The sequence below is a fragment of the Delphinapterus leucas genome, chromosome 16, assembly GCF_059928025.1.
Source record: "Delphinapterus leucas isolate spDelLeu-1000000601 "Yukka" chromosome 16, BTC_Dleu_Yukka2, whole genome shotgun sequence".
NCBI classification, from domain to species: domain Eukaryota; kingdom Metazoa; phylum Chordata; class Mammalia; order Artiodactyla; family Monodontidae; genus Delphinapterus; species Delphinapterus leucas.
In genome coordinates this window covers 15,666,679-15,686,216 of record NC_143144.1, presented here as the reverse complement: position 1 = coordinate 15,686,216, position 19,538 = coordinate 15,666,679, and the positions used below count along the sequence as shown (strand labels likewise).

Sequence of the window (19,538 nt, the reverse complement as noted above, 5' to 3'; positions counted from 1 at the left end):
TGGAACTAAAACTTTTCTTTCAAGCGTTCTTCAGAACAATTAGCATTTTCTGTCTTTGAAGTATTAGCAACCTTATATGAACCCTGTCTTTTCCCACCTAGATTTGTTGATACGGGCACGGAGCCCTAGACTTAGTTGCACGTCCTGGTTCAGCCACTGATGAGTTTTGTGACCTTCCATTAACTTCAGTAACTTCTCTGGGCCTAGGTTTTCCATTTGCAAACAGAGAAGCACAAACTAAAGTCAGGTGTGGCAAGCTTAAAAAGGTACAGAAGGCAGAAGGTGATAGCACACAGTTTCTTTGGCCATTGCCCTTGGTAGACGTTGGTATTTGAGCACAGGTCTTGCCTTAGGAGGCCAGGCTGGTCCTTATTTGCCAACTCACAGAATCATGGGCCACCATTATCAGTCCTTCCAAGTTAGGGTGTCAGACAGAAGCTCCTAGCGCTTTTCCCCACGCTCTTTTCCCAAAGTTAGAAGAGGCTGACCGTAGTCTACTGCCACCTGGTTTCCATGTCAAATTCAGTGTATTCACATTTTCTTGTTCTTTGCGATGTGGATCCCACTTACCACTTTGATGATTTGGCCAAGCTCTTCATGCAGAGTTGTCTGATTTATCCCACTTTTAGGATCTTTCTGTGCGTCTTACTCCATGCTGACTGGTTCTTGAATCACCCTCGGGACCATTCTCATTTCATCATTGTACTTGAGACTGAAACCGTGACGGGAATGTCAGGCTTGAGAGGAAGCCAGGGTTTGTTTTAAACTAATTGGACTGACTTTTGGTTTTTGTGTTTTTCTTGTATCTACCTATATCAAAGGGTGGAACGTCACTGGGTTTTCTAAGACTATGAATAATGGCCTTGGAAATTTTTCCATTCCTTCTAGGTTAAAGAACAAAAAAGCTTCATTTCCAAGGGTTGGCTGTTTTGCACATATCCAGAGTAATCGATTCTTACCCATCCTCTTTGGAATTCAGATGCAATTTCTAGAATTAGAAAACTCCCCCCCTCCCCGCCCCCCCCGACCCTGCCTCCAGCTTAAAGCATTTTGTTCCAAAGTTCACCTGTTTAATTTTCAGGGTAGGCAATAGCCAGTTCTTTCCAATTAAAGTTTTGAAGATTCTTGTTTAAGTCCCTGATATACCAAGAACTCGTTACTGGTACCTGTTAATCAAGAGTTAACCAAGTGGCCAGGTGAAATTTTCACAGTGGTTGGTATTGTGAGAACTTCACTTGGTCAACACCTTCCCTGTGATGGCTGTCAATAACGGAAGTAGCTTCTATCTTGTATTTGTTTACAGGCTCCTTGAGGAGACTTTGGAGCTCTGACCCCCACAGTTTAGTTGTGGCCACAAGGTGGAGGTAGTGGCCTAGAGTCAGAAAGAGAAGGGTTGACTGATCCTACCGTCCCTGGGAGAGAGGATGGATGCCTGCACGGTCTTAAGGCTCTTTAGAAACTTTAGTGACTAAATGCTTTTAAAATGAGGCCCAAAGGCATACATTCTCCCAAAGTTAATGATTTAGTCCACTGTAAGGCTTCTTTCAGACCTCAGCACCAAAGAAATGGATTTCCACAATGGAATGTGTGCATTGCAAAGCCCTAAACTAGAAATTATCCTCAGATCTGGGATATCAAGTCCTTATTTTATTTTATTTTTTTAATTTTAATTTTAAAAAGTTTTTATTGGAGTATAGTTGATTTACAATGTTGTGTTAGTTGCAGGTGTACAGAGAAGTGAATCAGTTACACATGTACATATATCCACTCTTTTTTTGGATTCTTTTCCCATATAGACCATTACAAGTCCTCATTTTAATTAAGATGGAGAAAAGTAACACCATACTAAAACTTTCCCCCCTTTCTTTTGGGTATATCTAGGATGATTATATGTTGGGGAATTTATTTAACTACAAGTAATTTTAGTCGGTGTTTAGGGGGGAATGTTTGTTTTTTTCTACTGTAGAAATAAATGTCTTCCATGTTTCCATGGATGTGATCTGATCCTCTCTTGTGGCCATCACTTGGGATTATCATCTGTACTATAATATTTACGATATGTCGTAGTCTGTATAATATAATATATCCTATACTGCAATTACTATCAGAAGAGCCAAGGCATGTGCTGTACGATGCATTACAACGATATATGTGTGTGGTACATGCCTTTGCTTTTCTATCTGACAATAAACATATTTTTAAAACTAAAAGCTATTTGAAGGCAATTATCCTATGTGTCCCGTGCCTTGCTGCTGCTTTGTTGGAAGAGTTTAAATAAAGTGTGGATTTAGACAGGTGCCTGAAGAGCTGTCATTTGTACTTTGAAAGGCGGTGTAAGGTAGGTTCAGGGTCTGGGTATTGGACTTGAATGGAACCAGATGTGAACCTCTTTCCTCTGCTAAATATCTTAATTTATTTATTTTTTTGGTAGCAGCTTTATTGAGTTATAATTCACGTACCATTACAAATCATCCATTTAAAGCGTACAATGCAATGGTTTTTAGTATATTTCGTGTTGTGTGACCATAACCAAAATCAATTTTAGAACATTTTCATCACCTCAAAAGAAACCTTGTCACTCAATCCCCTAATCCCGTTAAGCAACCACTACTCTACTTTCTGTCTCTGTGTATTTGCTTATTCTGGACACATCCTATAAACGGAATCATATAGTGTGTGGTCTTGTGTGACTGCCTTCTTTCACTTAGCATGATATTTTTATCCACGGTGTAGCATATATCAGTACTTCATTCCTTTTCCTGGCTAAGTAATAATCCATTATATGGATGTACCACATTTTGTTTATCCATTCATCCTTTGCTGGACATTTAGGTTGTTTCAGCCTTTTGGTTATTATGAGTAATGCTGCTGTGAACATGCATGTACGATTTTTTGCGTGGACATGTGTTTGAATTTTTCTTGGAAATTAGAATGGAATTGCAGGGTCACATGCCGACTCTCTGTTTATCTTTTGGAGGAAATGCCAGACAGTTTATTGCAGCCATCCCGGTGGATGTGAAGCAGCATCACATTGTGGTTTTGTATTTCCCTGAGGCGAATGATGTCGAGTATATTTTCAGGTGCTTCTTGGCCATTTGTATATCTTCTTTGGAGAAGTGTCTATTCAAGGTCTTTTTATTATGGAATTCTAAGAGTTCCTTATATATTCTTATACATATAGTACATGTATTTTATAAGATACAAGTCCCTTATGAGATACATCATTGCAAATATTTTCTCATTTTCTGTGGGTGTTCTGTGCACTTTCTTGAGCGTGTCCTTTGAAGCATAGAGCTTTTTAAATTCTGGTGAAGTCCAATTATTAATTTTTTTCTTTGGTTGCTGTGTTTTGGTATCATATCTTAGAATGCAAAGTCACGAAGATTTACCCCTGTTGTCTTTTTTGGGTGCTTACATTTAGGTCTTTGATTCCTTTTGAGTTAATTTTTATATGTGGTGTAAAATAGGGTCCAAATTCATTCTTTTGCATCTAGTTGTCTCAACCAGTCCATTTCTGAGCCTCAGTTTCCTTATCTGTAAAATGGCAATAATAGCAAACCTGTGTCAGGTACAGTGAATGAGAGTGTAAGGTGATTTGCATAATGCCTGCTACATAAGCACTCAACATAAGGTAGCTGCTGCTGTTAATTTTTAAATAAGCATATATATATATGTGTGTGTAACTGAATCACTTTGCTGTACACTTGAAACAAACACATCTTTAATTAACTATACTTCAATTCAAAATAAAAAGAAACTAAAAAAAAAATCATCCATATTTTGAACCTAATGGGTTGAACCTGCAGAAGGGGTATTGGAAGGTCTCTGCCAGGGATTCGTGTTGGCCATACATGTTTGTTTTGAAGGTGTAGCTTAGGTTGTAACGGTTTTTAAGAGGGCACCTGGGGACTTCCCTGGTGGCGCAGTGGTTAAGAACCCACCTGCCAAGGCAGGGGACACGGGTTCGAGCCCTGATCTGGGAAGATCCCACGTGCCGCGGAGCAACTAAGCCCCTGAGCCACAACTACTGAGCCCGTGTGCCACAACTACTGAAGCCTGCGTGCCTAGAGCCCGCGCTCCGTGACAAGAGAAGCCACCACAATGAGAAGCCCGCACACTGCTATGAAGAGTAGCCCCTGCTCGCTGCAACTAGAGAAAGCCCGCACACAGCAACGAAGACCCAACGCAGCCAAAAATAAATGAATTAATTAATTAATTAAAAAAGAAAAGAAAGAAAGAAAAAGAAGGCACCTGCCTATTCTCTGTAAAGCAGAACTTATCTGGGTTTGGGACTAAGTCTTAGACTCCTTGCAAGGTGGGCGCCAATTAACTCACGTGCTGGAGGCCTAATTTTAAGTTAATCTCACCAAAAGTCAGGCCTTCGGCATGGACCCTCGAATTAGTCAGATAGCATTTGTTCTTCTCTTAGAATCTGAGATCTTTTCATTCTTTAAGAAGAGAATGTTACCAGCTCGATCATCAAGGGCTCTGGGCTGTCAATGGTTCTGTCGGTGTTTTGCAGGATGAGAATTCATAGAATTGTAGAGCTGGAAGGCCACATTGCGGGGGAAGGCTACTCTGTCATTACTTTGTCCCCAGCCCCTCGTGGGGATGTGAGAAAGTGGGGAAATCACAAGGAAATCCAGGGGCAGGGGCATCAGATCTGCCCAGGCTTTGGAACCACAGCTACCTGCACCTGCTTCCTCTTCCTCCAGAACTTGCTGCCTAGGAAGCAGGCTTGCGAGGAAAATGGACCAGCTTGGCCTGTAGGTGGCCCAGCCTGCTCATACCTGCTCGCACTTTTTCAGAGAAGGAAACCCAGAGGGAGATCAAGAGGCTTTCTTCAAGTCACACAACTTAGCATTCTGAATGTTTAACTCCAAAAGATACTTTATAAGCAGATGTAAAAAAGCATGTTCAGAAAAATGTAACATTAGGAGGTCTTTGCAGCACTAATAATTAGTATTAGTCTAATAAACTGGATTACTTTAGTCAATATGACTTCAGTACTCTTAAGGGCTCTTTTTTTTTTTTTTTTTTTTTTGCGGTATGTGGGCCTCCCACTGCCGTGGCCTCTCCCATTGCGGGAGCACAGGCTCCGGACGCACAGGCCCGGCGGCCATGGCTCACGGGCCCAGCTGCTCCGCGGCATGTGGGATTTTCCCAGACCAGGGCACGAACCCGTGTCCCCTGCATCGGCAGGTGGACTCTCAACCATTGCGCCACCAGGGAAGCCCAGGGCTCTTTTTAACACACATTGGTGGGCACTGCCTATTCCGACATGTGGTCACTGTTACATTTAGGTGATAAGAACATTTCGAACTTAAAATATTCTCTAAGCGTCAAGAACTCTTCATCAGAATGTGTTCTGTCAGCTAGGAAGGATTTTCCTTCTCCGGAGGATAACTAGCATGAAAGGGCACAAATTAGCTTATTTATTAAATGAAGTTCAGCTCAGCAGATGTGAGGACCTTCTGTGCACTTTGCACAGAAAATTATAGGAAAAAAGAAAACAGCCATAAACGGGAGGATTTGACACTTAACTATTATCAGCTAGTACTGTAGAAAAATCTGGAATAAATTAGTTGGAGAATTAGTCATGTAATTCAGCTAACACTTAATGACGAACAGGGATGCCTGTCATGTACTAGATCTCTTACTCTTTTCTCCTGTGGTTGGCCCAGTAAAGTTTTCTCAGTTATTTCTAGAATTTGGGGTGTATTTTCATATCGCAGATGCCCTTTCTTCCCAAAGCACAGACACCCATTTCTAAAGTTTGGCTTTAGGATTGGAATGGTCATTTTCTTTATTGGCATCTACGTGTAATGACCGTATCTTAGCTGCTGTAGTTTCGGGACGCTCTTGGGTTCATATCTCCCTTTCACCTGAATGAGCTGTGTGACGTCAGGCCAGCGATTTGATCTCTTCTGTGAACAGACGTACTCTCAAACTTGTATGTTTGTTGGGGGAATAAATCTTCCATTCTGCCTCTCCTCATGCTCCATCCCTATTGAAGTTCTTTCATTTGTCTTGTCGGGGAAGGAGAAATTATCCTCTTCCCTTCTAGGTTTTTCTGGCAGAGAAAATCAACAGAAGTTTAATGACATGTATACGTGGGAGAGAAAATTCGTCAAAATTGTCGAAGCCCTCACTTTAACACTGTCTTCAGCACTAAAGACAAAAGAGGATGTTGTGGGCAGAGGTTTGGAACTTCAGAGGAGGAGAGGAAGGCAGTTGACAGGCAGAGGGAAAAGCAAACACTGGGCAAACAAATGTTTGCTAGGCAGAGACAGTGGGACACAGAGAGGAATTTCAACAAACAGGCTTTGCTGGATTCCTCCCACTCTACATACCTAGGTCATGCTACCGTTATCATGGTGATAGCTCCCTTTCTGGAACAGGTCCTCTACCTGCATTCTTTTAGGCAGTTAGGGGGAAGGTCAAAGATTCCTCCTGATTCTTTGGGGCCTTAAAAAGAACCAGCCTAAATCATTTATCTGTTTATTTATTTAGAAAGTGAAGCATAGTTGATTTACAATGTTGTATTAATTACTTCTGTGCAGCAGAGTGACTCAGTTACACGTACACACACTCTTTTTCAGGTGCTTTTCCATCATGGTTTGTCACAGTTCCCTGTGCTATGCAGTAGGACCGGGTTGTTTATCCGTTCTGTATATACGTTTGCACCTGCTCATCCCAGACTCCCAGCCCATCCCTCTCCACCCCTCCCCCACCTTGGCAACCCCCCCCAGTCTGTTCTCTATGTCACAATCAGCCTAAATTAATCCTTGTGCCAAATAGACCTGTTTTGGGTGGCAGGTTTTGTTCCCCTGCACATAATTGTTCCCATGTGGATTGCACAGCAGTAAATAAGTTTACATGGTGACCCAGTACACTGATGTTTTTGTAACTGTATTTATGACTGGGACGAGTTCTGTGAAACACTTGCTTATGTGCTTTGCACTGATTTTCTGTTCAATCCTATTTTGTTTTTAGCAAAACGTAGGTGACAACTGACTTGAACTAATTTCCTAATCCAATAGTGGGTCACAACCTGCAGTTTAAAAATCATGCTCTGATGTGCCCAGTGCTTTCCTGCCCCCAGGTTTCCATGGATCTGTGTCCTCTGCCTGGCCCATTTTCTCCCTCCCTTGCCCCATCCCTACTTAACTGTTACCCAGTTTGCTCCTCTAGTCACTTTGGGGTCTGTGCTCCAAAGTGTTTCCATGACGTGCAGTCCTTTTCCTGTACCACTTGGTACACAAACAGCAATTAACAATTAAATCATTTCGTTTCTGTGAGCTCCTCATAAGGTAAAGGAGGGAAGGTACGATGTTAACCTCACCCCTGTATCCCTGGTGACTCACATATAGTAAGCGCTCCAAAAATTGTATGTGCTGCCATTAATAATCAAAATGTTCATCTAATTTCTATGGTACTTTGCCCTCCCCATTTTCCAGGAAAATGAGCATACATATTATTTGAGCCTCAAACGTCTCACCACCTTCCTTGATCTGGTTATCCATCTCTTTAATCCATGGATCTGTGTGACTGTCTTTTTTGTCCATGCTGCACTTGTGTGGCACACATTCTGCGTTAATTCAACACACCTTTATTAACGTGCCTGTTGTCTGCCACAAACGCTGCTAAGAAAGATGACGTCGGGTCCCTGGCCTCGTGGAGCCTGGTCCAGGGAGGCCAGTGGACCTGTGGACAGTGACGAGGGATGCCCTGTGCCGAGCTGTGCTTAGGGGGAACAGCATTACTGCTGCAGCAGGATTCCCCCCTCCCGCGTAACCAACTGAGAAGGACCTGAAGCTCCTTGGCATTTGGTTTAATTGTTTCTTAATTAACACACATGGGCTGGATAAATCTAAATCGAGCCTTGTTGCAGGGAAGCAGGGATGTGAGAGGAAACAGAAATGGGAGAGAAGATAATGCAGTAAAATGTAGATACAGGTTGCATGGAGTAGAGATGCCGAGAACACAGAAGAGAGTTCCTGCAGAAGACGTGCAGTGGAATCCCTCTTCTTTGTTACTGGGAAGGAAAACAGTAGGGATTTTGGCAGTCTGCATGTGCGGTGTCTTTGAGGACATAAGCTAGTCTTTTTTTTTTTCTTTTTGCGGTACACGGGCCTCTCACTGTTGTGGCCTCTCCTGTTGCGGTGCACAGGCTCCGGACGCGCAGGCTCAGCGGCCATGGCTCACGGGCCCAGCCGCTCCGCGGCATGTGTCATCTTCCCGGATCGGGGCACGAACCCGTGTCCCCTGCATCGGCAGGCGGACTCTCAACCACTGCGCCACCAGGGAAGCCCTTGAAAACTTTTTTAATCAAGCATTTGCATTGTAAAAGTAATCCATTGCTCTTTCAAGAAAATGTGGTAAATGTAAACACAGAAGTACAAACATGAAAAAAATTACCTAGACTACAATCCTCCCCAAACAACTGCTATTGATATTTTTTCTTGATGTGATAGTGTATTTGCAGCATGCACTATGGTATGTGTTCTTTCCCCAGGATTTCTCCACTGTGCTCTTGATGTAGCAAAAGAGTTTACACCCCAGACTTTGAAACCTGCTTTCCACCAATGGTAATTATTTGGTAAAAGAGTCCCCTGGAATTATGAACCCATTATGCACATTTGTATAATACTGTGCTGATGTCAAAGTGATAAAAACTTGAGCTCGGAAACCATATAAATCTGACTAATTATATATGTATCTATTGCATAAAAGACCTTCATTTTCAGTGTCATTGAACAAAAGCAAAATTTACTGAGCTGGTAAACTATGAAAGTGTTGTTTTCACATATTAAATATTAACGGGGTTTTAATATTATCCTGAGGTTCTGTCCATTTCAAAGAACAAATCTAATTTTTATGGGAACACAGTGTTTGAGAAGAAAAAAGTTATAAGCTATGGTAAAGAAAGTTAACTCTTGGCTATCTGGAAAATTCTGTCTTCCAGATAGCTAAGCCTTCACTATCATTTCTCCTCTGAGAGTTTATTGGTTCACTCTGTATTTTAGATATGTGAATTAATATCCTAAATTAATGGATGTACTATTAGGAAATCGTTAATTTTTAAGATTAGATGTCTTTAATTTTTTTTGTTATAAAAATAGTAAATGTTCATTAAAAAATTGGGTGGGAGGGCTTCCCTGGTGGCGCAGTGGTTGAGAGTCCGCCTGCCGATGCAGGGGACACGGGTTCGTGCCCCGGTCCGGGAGGATCCCACATGCCGCGGAGCGGCTGGGCCCGTGAGCCATGGCCGCTGAGCCTGCGCGTCCGGAGCCTGTGCACCGCAATGGGAGAGGCCACAACAGTGAGAGGCCCGCGTACCGCAAAAAAAAAAAAAATTGGGTGGGAGGTGGAAAAGGTAGGAAGATAAATTACCACCAACATTACTTTCACCCAAGGGCCGACCCTGTTTATCTTGCTATATAGTTCTTCATGATTTTTTTTTTTGCATCTTTTTCTGTTCTCTATCAGTATTTTTTTTTTTTTCATTTTTTGGCCATGCCACGTGGCTTGTGGGATCTTAGTTCCCAGAGCAGGGATGGAACCTGGGCCCTCAGCAGTGAAAGTGCGGAGTCCTAACCACTGGGCCACCAGGGAATTCCTTCTATCAGTATACATTTCTTTTTCTTTTTAAAAAATATTTATGGGCTTCCCTGGTGGCGCAGTGGTTGAGAGTCCACCTGCCGATGCAGGGGACACGGGTTCGTGCCCCGGTCCGGGAAGATCCCACATGGCTGCGGAGTGGCTGGGCCCGTGAGCCATGGCCGCTGAGCCTGTGCGTCCAGAGCCTGTGCTCCACGACGGGAGAGGCCACAACAGTGAGAGGCCCACGTACCGCAAAAAAAAAAAAAATTATTTATTTGGTTGCGCTGGGTCTTAGTTGCGGCAGGTAGGCTCCTTAGTTGTGGCCCACAGGCTTCTTAGTTGCAGCAGGCTGGCTCCTTAGTTGTGGCATGTGAACTCTTAGTTGCGGCATGCATGTGGGATCTAGTTCCCTGACCAGGGCTTGAACCCGGGCTCCTGCACTGGGAGCTCAGAATCTTATCTGCTGTGCCACCAGGGAAGTCCCCCTGTCAGTATATTTCTGATGCACATAGATAAATTTCTTGTGAACTGTAATTTTTGACCACCTAGACTTGAAAGTGATCATCCTGTCTCTCCTTTTCTCTTGCTCCTTACTGATGAACTTCCATTGGCTCTTTCTGGGCTCAACATTACACAAGCCAGTGGCGATGAACTAGAACTTGTTTTTAATTCTGAAACCATATGCACTTGATTGATCAAATAGGTACCTTGGGAGCTCTGTAGTCTGTGAACACCTGTCTCATCTATAACACAAATTGGCTGCTTGATTTCTTAAAGATATATATATGTTTTCCAGAAGGCAAAGGTCAGATGTCTTCCAGCCTAGGAAAACTGCCAGGGCTAAGTAAAATTCCGCTGATTGCTACGCCAGCAGAGTCAGTGTCTAAGTTTTACTTTACTTGTCTCTGTTGCTTTAATTTGTGAGGGACCTTTACCACAGAGCAAGGACCATTGTGCATGATTTCAGTGCTTTTCACATCATTTGCATGTGGTATGTTTTAATAGCCCCTTCATGCATCCTATTAGTCACTTCTTTCCTATATATAAATAAAACTATGATTAACTCCGATGTATTGGCAAAGTAGGATGGAATGAGGTAATATCTTTTACTGTCTCTACTCTTGCAGTATAAACAAAACTGTCTTAGCCCATTTGGGCTGTTTTAACAACACAGACTGGCTTATAAACAACAGAAATTTATTTCTTACAGTTCTGGAGGCTGGAGGTCGAGGATCAGGGTGCTAGCTTGATGGAGTTCTGCCGACTGCTGACTGTGTGTGTCCTCAATTGGTAGAGAGCAGAGATCAGCAAGCTGCAGGGTCGCTCATGACTAGAAAGGACACTAATCCCGTCATGGGAGTCCCACCCTCCTGACCTCAGCTAAACCCAATCACCTCCCAAAGGCCTCACCTCCAAATACCATCACACTGGGGATTTAGGCTTCACCATGTGAATTTTGGACACAAACATTCAGTCCATTACAGAAACTGCATTCATTTTTCTGACTTTGATTTAGTCATGTTTTGAATATTGTATGTTTTATTTTCCCAGGTGATTCTGATATACCTCCAAGGTCCCCACTTTGAACATCTATGGTATTATGTAATAAATTGATGGGAAATCGGGCTGAACTGTTAATGGCTCTCAGATGCTACCTAACTTGGAAAGTTTGGGGGGATTGTGTTAATCCCCACACCCATTTGTTTTCTTAGGATTTACCCAAATCTCTTTAAAAAAACAAAAAACAATTAGCCAACTAATAAGAGTTTGGTCAACGTAGGTCTTAGAGTACTCTGCTATTTCTTACATCTGGTATACACCTCTTGTATCACCATCATTCTAAGTACTTTTTGCCGTACGTTGTAACAAACTTTGTGTCTCTGTTCCGTGTATATGGTAGCCCTTACGTGGATTAGTTGTCATGGGCTGCCTTCCAGAATTCGTTTTTTCAGTCAGATGTTTGGGGTTCAACATATATTTTCCCATAGAAATGATGATAATATGGCAGTTAGGCTAAAACCAAGTAGCTTGAAAAGGTGCACTAAAACCTTTCAAAATTCTGTCGTTGAGCGCAGTGGTCATGGTAAAGTTCTCATCAGGCTTTTTTTTGGCCAAGTACTCCCTTCGGCTACCTCTCCCCCGAGCCCAGCATCATGGCTCTCTTTAAATGGGAAAATGCTGTGCTGAGAGAGAAGTGCTATGGTGTTGGGAGCCGTCTCTTGGCTGCCCCCTTTTTCTGCCTTTTTAGTGGTGAGTGTCTGCCCACTGCAAAGACACAGCTAGGGTGGGCTGTGAATTCAGACAGCCAGCTCTCTTTTTACACTCTAAGTTTATCCATTAAAGAAGTTGTGTATTTATTTGGGGAATATAATAACAACTCTTGGTGCCACGTTAATTAACTTTCAGTGGGAGGAAGGGCTACTGAAGAGGAGTAAAGAGTTTGGCTGGGAGGCCACTGACCTGACTTAATTACAAAGCAGCCTTTCAAATAAATATTCTACGAATCGGCTATATCCGTTGCTGCCGCGTGCTCACAGACTATGCAGTCAGAAGGGGCTTGGGTTAGCCTGAGAATTTGATGTCTGGCAATGGAAGAGAGTAGGTGCCTGTCGCGCGAACACTGAGTTAAAAAGGCCATTAGCTATTATGAGGAAGGAGATGGGGGAGAGTATTACAGATGGAGACCAGCATGGAAAAGATCATCTGCCCAGGCAAGGAATGCAGCGCTGGGCTGCTGTTTCCATTCCAGCAAGAATTTCTGACTTTGCACGCTGTAAATTTAACGTATACTGTCAGATTTGAGGGTTGTTTGATCTCAGGGCAGTGCAAGCACTGAAAATCTACTTCTGTCCGAATTGACAGTACTGGTGTGGACTCTTTTTAGGCTGTGGGATTAGATGGACAGGAGATGGAAGGGCAGCGCTGATAAAGAACTTCAGGGGGAATTAATCATGATCATAATTAGTACCGTTTCCTCTAACTTCTCTGGTCTTTAGTGTAAGAGCTCCTCAGCGATGCTGAAAAGTTAAGATTTTTTTAGCTGAAAAGACAAGACTGGAAGCCCTGTTCTTTCTAAGGCCAGAGAGAATATGGACTCCCATAGCACTGCCAGCCTGTGTAATGAAACACCCAAATCCAAGCTGCTGCGCTGGGCTTCCTGTGTTGCCTGCTTCATGGAAACAAATTAGTAGAGCAAACTGGTACAGCAAACCCAAGTTGCACCCCCAGGAGGCCTTGGTTCACTGAAGTGGGCAGCGAATGGATAGCTGGTAGCTCTACCAATAGATACCAAAAAGAAGCTGAGATTCATGTTTGTTTTCAACTCCTGTTTTTCCTGCTCTCTTTTTTGCTTCTGCATACTCTCAGACTCACTAAGCTACCCCTACTCAGCTACTCCCAAGTATTATTGGAGAATTTACCCCAAATCCTACTTGCCCCTCAAGATACTCTGAACGCGCTGGTTGGGTGGGACCCAGCTCTTTGGGTCACCATGGTGACTGATACCCATTCCTCTCCTGGCAGCATCCATCACTTTTCCTGAGTCACACCATCTCCCAGGCCAGTGGTTTCCTCAGCTCTTAAATGAGAGGGTGGATTTAGATGATTCCTCTTGCTGCTTCTGGCTCTAAAAATTTGAATTTTTTTCTCACCTACCAAGTACCTCCTATCATGTTTTAGTTAAACCTGGGAATAGAGTCCTTAAAGGGTAAATGCCATGGCATTTTGTTTCTTTAAATGAATGGCTGTGAATTGTACTTCAAAGCTTGGCCCAGAATGTGGTCAGAGGATCACCAAGGTTCTTAGGAGTTCTGCGAGGTGTTCCTGGGTGTCTCCTCCTCGCTGCGGGTAGGAACTGTTTAATATCTTGAAGAGCATTCGTGCATTAGGCGGCTCCAGGCTTCAGCGCAGAATGCTTCCGACTCAGTGTGACTCCTCTGCCTTTTCCCATGCAAAGAAAGTGTACCGAGGCTATGTTTCCAGTTGACTCTGTGTGATCTTGGCTCATTCGCTTGTGCAGTAAGGTCTGTCTGCTTTGGTTGCTTTAAAAGACTACCTTTGGTCCATGGAATTGGTCTCACTTTACTGTATATGTAGGGATCTTTGATCAAAGAGAACTAACCTGCTAAAAAGATACGAACTCTGCTACTCCGACGTCTTTACAGCTGTGCAGTCAAAAATAATTTGTTGAGCCTGTGATTGAAAAGGTAAATTGCTATTGGTTGAAGAGACAGCATGGGGCAGTAACACAACCTTTTCCCCCTTTTAAAAAAGATTCCTGTTAAAATTACTTAACATCTCAAGCATATAGACAAATACAAAGAATGGTATCACACCTTCCCTCTACCCGGCTCTGTGAAGTCTGTTCATCGTGGCACTTTCTACCCCCCTCACTAGCCCTCTTTTTCTTCCTCTCTCTCTCACCCTCTACCAAAGTCTGTAATTTGTTTCGTTTACTGTCTTGGCCCCCACTACAATGTAAGGCCCCTGAGGGCAGACATTTCTGACTCCTTAGTTCCCTGTTATATCATCCCTATTAACCAGTGTCTGACATTGTTCTCTGTATTTGCATATTGCTTTACATTAGTGGATTAAATTAATTGCTTCCGCATATTGCTTCTTTTTATGAAGTAGAATGCAGTTCGGGGTTCCCTCTGCAACTGCCCACCCCACCCCCCCAAATCAAATTTTCCTTCTTCCCTACCTCACCATAGGTAACCTGTATTGTGAATTCGGTGTTTATCCTTTTTGCATATGCTTTTTATATCTTAGGACATATTTATGTGTACCAATTAACCACTACGTAGAATTGTCTTCAGGTATTTGAGTTATTTATATAAATAGTAATATAACCTTTCTGGTTTAATGTTGAACTACATGCAGGACTGGGGAGACAAACCCAGTTAAGTCCTGGGACAACTAGTAAGCAGAACTCCTCAAACCCTCTTTAAGGAAGACTTTCCATGTGCCTTGAATAAATGCTGAAGCAACCACTGTGATTCACGTACCAGATAGCAATTAAGCTTTAACATCAAAGAATGAACCTGTCTCGATGTTCTCAATTAAAGTTTAAGAACTAGATGCGCTTAATGTATCTGTGCCAGAAAATTGGCCATTCCTTTGCAGTTTTCTCCATGAAAAGGGGTCCTAATGGTCCAATCAAAAAGAATCTAATTAACCAAGTTTAAGTGGTCTACAATTCTCAGCAAAACTGTTTTCCTTCTTTCAGCTGAGACGAGAGAAGATTGACCTTGAAAATACTTTGGAACAAGAACAGGAAGCACTAGTGAATCGTCTCTGGAAAAGGATGGATAAACTTGAAGCTGAAAAGCGGTTCGTTTAGTCTTGCTGTTCGGTGTTCTGTACGTATGTGTGTGTTGGAGGAGTGGGGTAGCTTGCTGGGTGTGACCGAGGAATGACAATGGGACATTTTAATTCCTTGATTGATGCACATCATTTTAATTTGACAAGTGGAAAAAAATGTTGATAGCCTATCCTCCTGTTGGTCACTTCTTTATACCTCTCCCTCACTGACCCGGTAGAATTTCTTTTCATTTGGTATTAAAGCCTGTGAAGAAATTCATTAAGGAGCCGTTGTTCACCTCTGTTGTTCTAGAGGATGGTTGCAGTTCCAGCTTTTTACCTAATTGAACTGGCTTCCCCATTCATTTTCTGAAGTGCTTCGGATATGTGCTGGGTACTGTGAATTATCACACATTTCTAGAAGGTACTTCATGAGGAAGGCTGGGATTTTGATAGAAAAATGATCATCTGTGTGTTTTAAGACTTGCTGTAAAGAAATACTGGTACATATTTAAGGTTAGGGTTCTTGGTGTTAAATGTATATACATGGATATGGAATACCCAGCAGCACATATTTCTTGAACCCCTGTGTGCAAGATCCGGTTGGGCCCTTAGATTTAAGTACCGTGTGCTTTGGGGTGGGTGGAGCGGAGCTTGAATAATGGCAGGAGGTTCTGTGGGTGGGACGTGTGTCTGGGTGTAGAAAGGGAGCTCCTTGAAAATATTCATTCATCTACTTCACCACGATCTTCTGTTTGCTAACCAGAGACATTTGCCATAAGTACTTGGTTTGGATAAACATCCATAAATTGAGTTCATCTCAAGATTTGCAACATAGAGCCATACCACAGGCTTAAGAAAACTGACAATCTGAGGTATATCTGTACGGAATTGTGCAAGCAGTAGTCGAATCAGCTGTGTTTTGCCTTATTACAGTAGTGTTAATAAATTGAAGCTTGAAAAATTATTTCATATAATAGATTGAGGGACCATTACAATATTTAACCTACTAGTTTTCTCAACAAGGCCTGAAGGTAGTTCACAGTTTGCACTTGGGTAAACTCAAAGGTAAAAAGGTGAAAGCCAAACTAAACCAGAAACTTCCCAGCAGCTTATAAAAAGGGGCAGAGAGGTCTGTTGCCAGTCTGTCTTCCTTTTTAAAAAGCAGTGGGAGGTTTTATGTATATAAGTACCAAATTATTGCATCGAACATTATGAAATTGTCACTTTGTAAAATATTCATGTTTTATGTGCTTCAAAATAATGATAATTGGTAGAGAAGGTGGCACCACCAGTTATTAACCCAGTACATTTTGTTTTTGTTTTTGTTTTTGTTTTTACCTTTTTACCTTGGCTGTGGCCTGAAGCAAAGGGCCTTCAGTCCAGTTTGCCATACCTTCAGGATTGGTTTTTCAGGAGGGGAGTTGAGAAGTCAATCTCTTTACATGATGTCACTCTCCAAGGAGAGTCATAGTCTGTAAGTTTCAACTGAAAGCCTTGAGAGGAAATTCCTCCAGTGTCGCCGTTCCCTCCAACCCAAGCATGTGGACCATTTAGTCAGCGGATCATTCTGATTGCCCAGTGTATTCTGGCATGATAATGAGAAGCCAGGGTTACAGACTTGTTTTTCATTAAGGCTTAATTACCAGTGGCCGTTTGAAAGGAGAAAAAGGAAGGTGGCTCCTTCAGCTCTGCCCTCTGACTTGACTGTCAGGTAAGGGCGACCAGAAGTTGATGGAAAATGGGCACAGGAGTCAAACAATTCAGTGAATTTTGGCGATTAACATGGGCATGCTGTTAATGAACCTCCCGGCTAGAATTTGTTGTTTTTGTTTTTATTTATTTTTCTGATTGCTGAGAACTTATTCATGTATTTTTTAAATAGACGATGGTGAGCATCAAATCAACGTTTTGTGTTCTAAAGGCAAACTGTTTTTCATTGTTGGAATTTTCTTTTCAATGAAGAATCCTGCAGGAGAAATTAGACCAGCCGGTGTCTGCTCCCCCATCGCCTAGAGACATCTCCATGGAGATCGACTCTCCAGAAAACATGATGCGACACATCAGGTTTTTAAAGAATGAAGTGGAGAGGCTGAAGAAGCAACTGAGAGCTGCCCAGTTACAGCGTATGTAGCCTTGGTGTCACTGGTCATCTGTCCACAGAATTAATCCACTTACCAAGTATAGAGTTTTACCTATATTTACTATTGAATTTGTATAAATCAGATTCATATTGTGTTTCATTGCTAGTACATATTTATATGTCTGTCATCCTGGAATAGATTATTTTAAAAAAAATTACAGTAGGGCAGGGCAAATAGTTTAGAATACTTCTAGAAAATCACATAATTTCAGGATGGTCCAGAATCAGAGGTACTCTTTCTTTTTTTTTTTTTAATAAATTTTTATTGGAGTATAGTTGATGTACAGTGTTGTGTTAGTTTCTGTGGTACAGCAAAGTGAATCAGTTATTCATATACATATATCCACTCTTTTTTTTTTTTGGATTCTTTTCCTGTATAAGGTTGTTACATAATATTGAGTAGAGTTCCCTGTGCTATATACAGTAGGTCCCCATTAGTTATCTATTTTATATCAGAGGTACTATTTCTAACCTTCTCCCTGGTGTTCACCTCTCGGATGGTGCTAACAGAAGCAATGCAGGAGACCTCAGTGTACTTTGGGGGCATTAGGCAGAGAATAGTATTTATCTTCTTTACTACCGAAATTTGGCCTCAGCTAACGATTGTTCATGGTGGTTGAGGAATAAATGCTTTTGAAATTTCTCCTTTTTATTTTTGGAAATCAAAGGAACTAATTTCTGGACACTTGATTACGTCACTCTGCATTCACTTGGGTTTCTTCTGTTTTGGTTTTTAGGCCGTTTAACTTATTTGAATAGATAATACAGTGAAAGGTATGCAGGGGGAAAATGTCTCCCTTTCACCCCTGATCCCCAGCCGCCCAGTTCTCACAATTAACACATTTTTAATATATTCTTCAGGTGTGTGTGTGTGTGTGTGTGTGTGTGTGTATGTATGTATAGAGACTTCTTTTTTTTTTTTTTTTTTTTTTTGCAGTACGCGGGCCTCTCATTCTTGTGGCCTCTCCCATTGCGGAGCACAAGCTCCAGACGCACAGGCTCAGCGGCCGTGGCTCACGGGCCCAGCCGCTCCGCGGCATGTGGGATCTTCCCAGACCGGAGCACGAGCCCGTGTCCCCTGCATCGGCAGGCAGACTCTCAACCACTGCGCCACCAGGGAAGCCCTGTATAGACTTTTATACAAGTAGTAGCACAATGAACATACCCTTTTGCATTTTTCTTTTCACTTACTATGTCTTACAGTTTTTTCCCTGCCAATATATACAGAGCTGCCTTACTCCCCCTGCCCCTTTTTTTTTGAATCTTTTGGCCGCACCGTGCGGCACGTGGGATCCTAGTTCCTCGACCAGGAATTGAACCCACGCCCTGTGCTTTGGAAGTACGGAGTCTTAACCACTGGACCGCCAGGGGAGTCCGCTCCCCCTGTTAAAGGCTCTGTAGTATTTGAGTGTATGGATACACTGTAACTTATTTAACTCATCCCTTACCAACAGACCCCTTTGGGTGGTGATGCTACAACCATAGCGAACATCTCTGTACAAACATTTGATACCTGTGCACGAACACCTTCAGGGTAAATTCCACGGCATGGATTTGCTGAGTCAGATGAAATGTGCATTTAAAATTTCAGTGCTTCTTATCTTTATGTTTTCTTCTCCGAAGTTGATTTCAAGTTCTAGTGCAGTAGTGCATCTGGGATGGGTGCATCAAGGTTCTCCTGGGAGCCTTTAAGAAGTACAGTGTGGTCGGTTTCCTGTTGCTGCTGTTAACAGATGAGCACAAACTTAGTGATTTAAAACAACACAAATTTATTATATCACATTTTTTGGAGGCCTGGGTTCAAAACAGGTCTCACTGGGCTAAAATCAAGGTGTCAGCAGGGCTGGTTCCTTGTAAAAGGCTCTAAGGGAGAATCCGTGTCCTTGCTTGTTCCAGCTTCTGGAGGTTGTCTGCATTCTCTGGTTCATGACTCCTTTGCATTGGTACCACTCCCACCTCTGCTTCTTGTCACATCTTTTCCCTCTGACCCTCCTGCCTTCCCTGTGTAAGGACTCTTGATTGCATCGGGCCCAGACAGATAATCCAGGATGAGTTCCCATCTCAAGGTCCTTAATTTAATCACACCTGCAAGTCTCTTTTGCCATGGAAGGCAACCTGGACACGGGCTCCAGGGATTAGGATGCAGACATCTTTGGAAGTCCACTGTCCTGTCTAACCCCATCCAGGGTTCTGGGCTTTTTTACTCTAGGGGTGGAGCCTGGTCCTCTGTATTTTTTTAAGTAGAGGTGATTCTGAATGTACCCTGGCTTGAGAACCATAATGGATGTGTATTCCGTGAAAACAAATCACAGGGTTCTCAAATAGTTGCTTTAGGTTAGGATATTTTTTGAGTTTTTGCCGTGTTGGACAGACACGGGTCTTGTGAGCCCCTTTCTGAGCTCTTTCCACTGCTGTCAGTTTGTATTTTTCTTTCTTGTATAGACTTGCCTTGTTGTTCCCCAGACAACATTTTTAGAAGAAATTTGGG

General features: G+C 42.6%; 1 protein-coding gene across 2 annotated transcripts in view; it reads left to right on the top strand.

The window, feature by feature from the left end:
- The window catches only part of CCDC6 (coiled-coil domain containing 6), a 108,636-nt gene that overhangs the window by 69,138 nt on the left and 19,960 nt on the right, over positions 1–19,538 (top strand). For both annotated transcript variants that reach the window (XM_022560654.3, XM_089897514.1), the window contains exons 4-5: positions 14,834–14,937; positions 16,873–17,033. In XM_022560654.3, the coding sequence (XP_022416362.1) occupies positions 14,834–14,937; positions 16,873–17,033 (265 nt within the window). The remainder of the gene's footprint in view (positions 1–14,833; positions 14,938–16,872; positions 17,034–19,538) is intronic.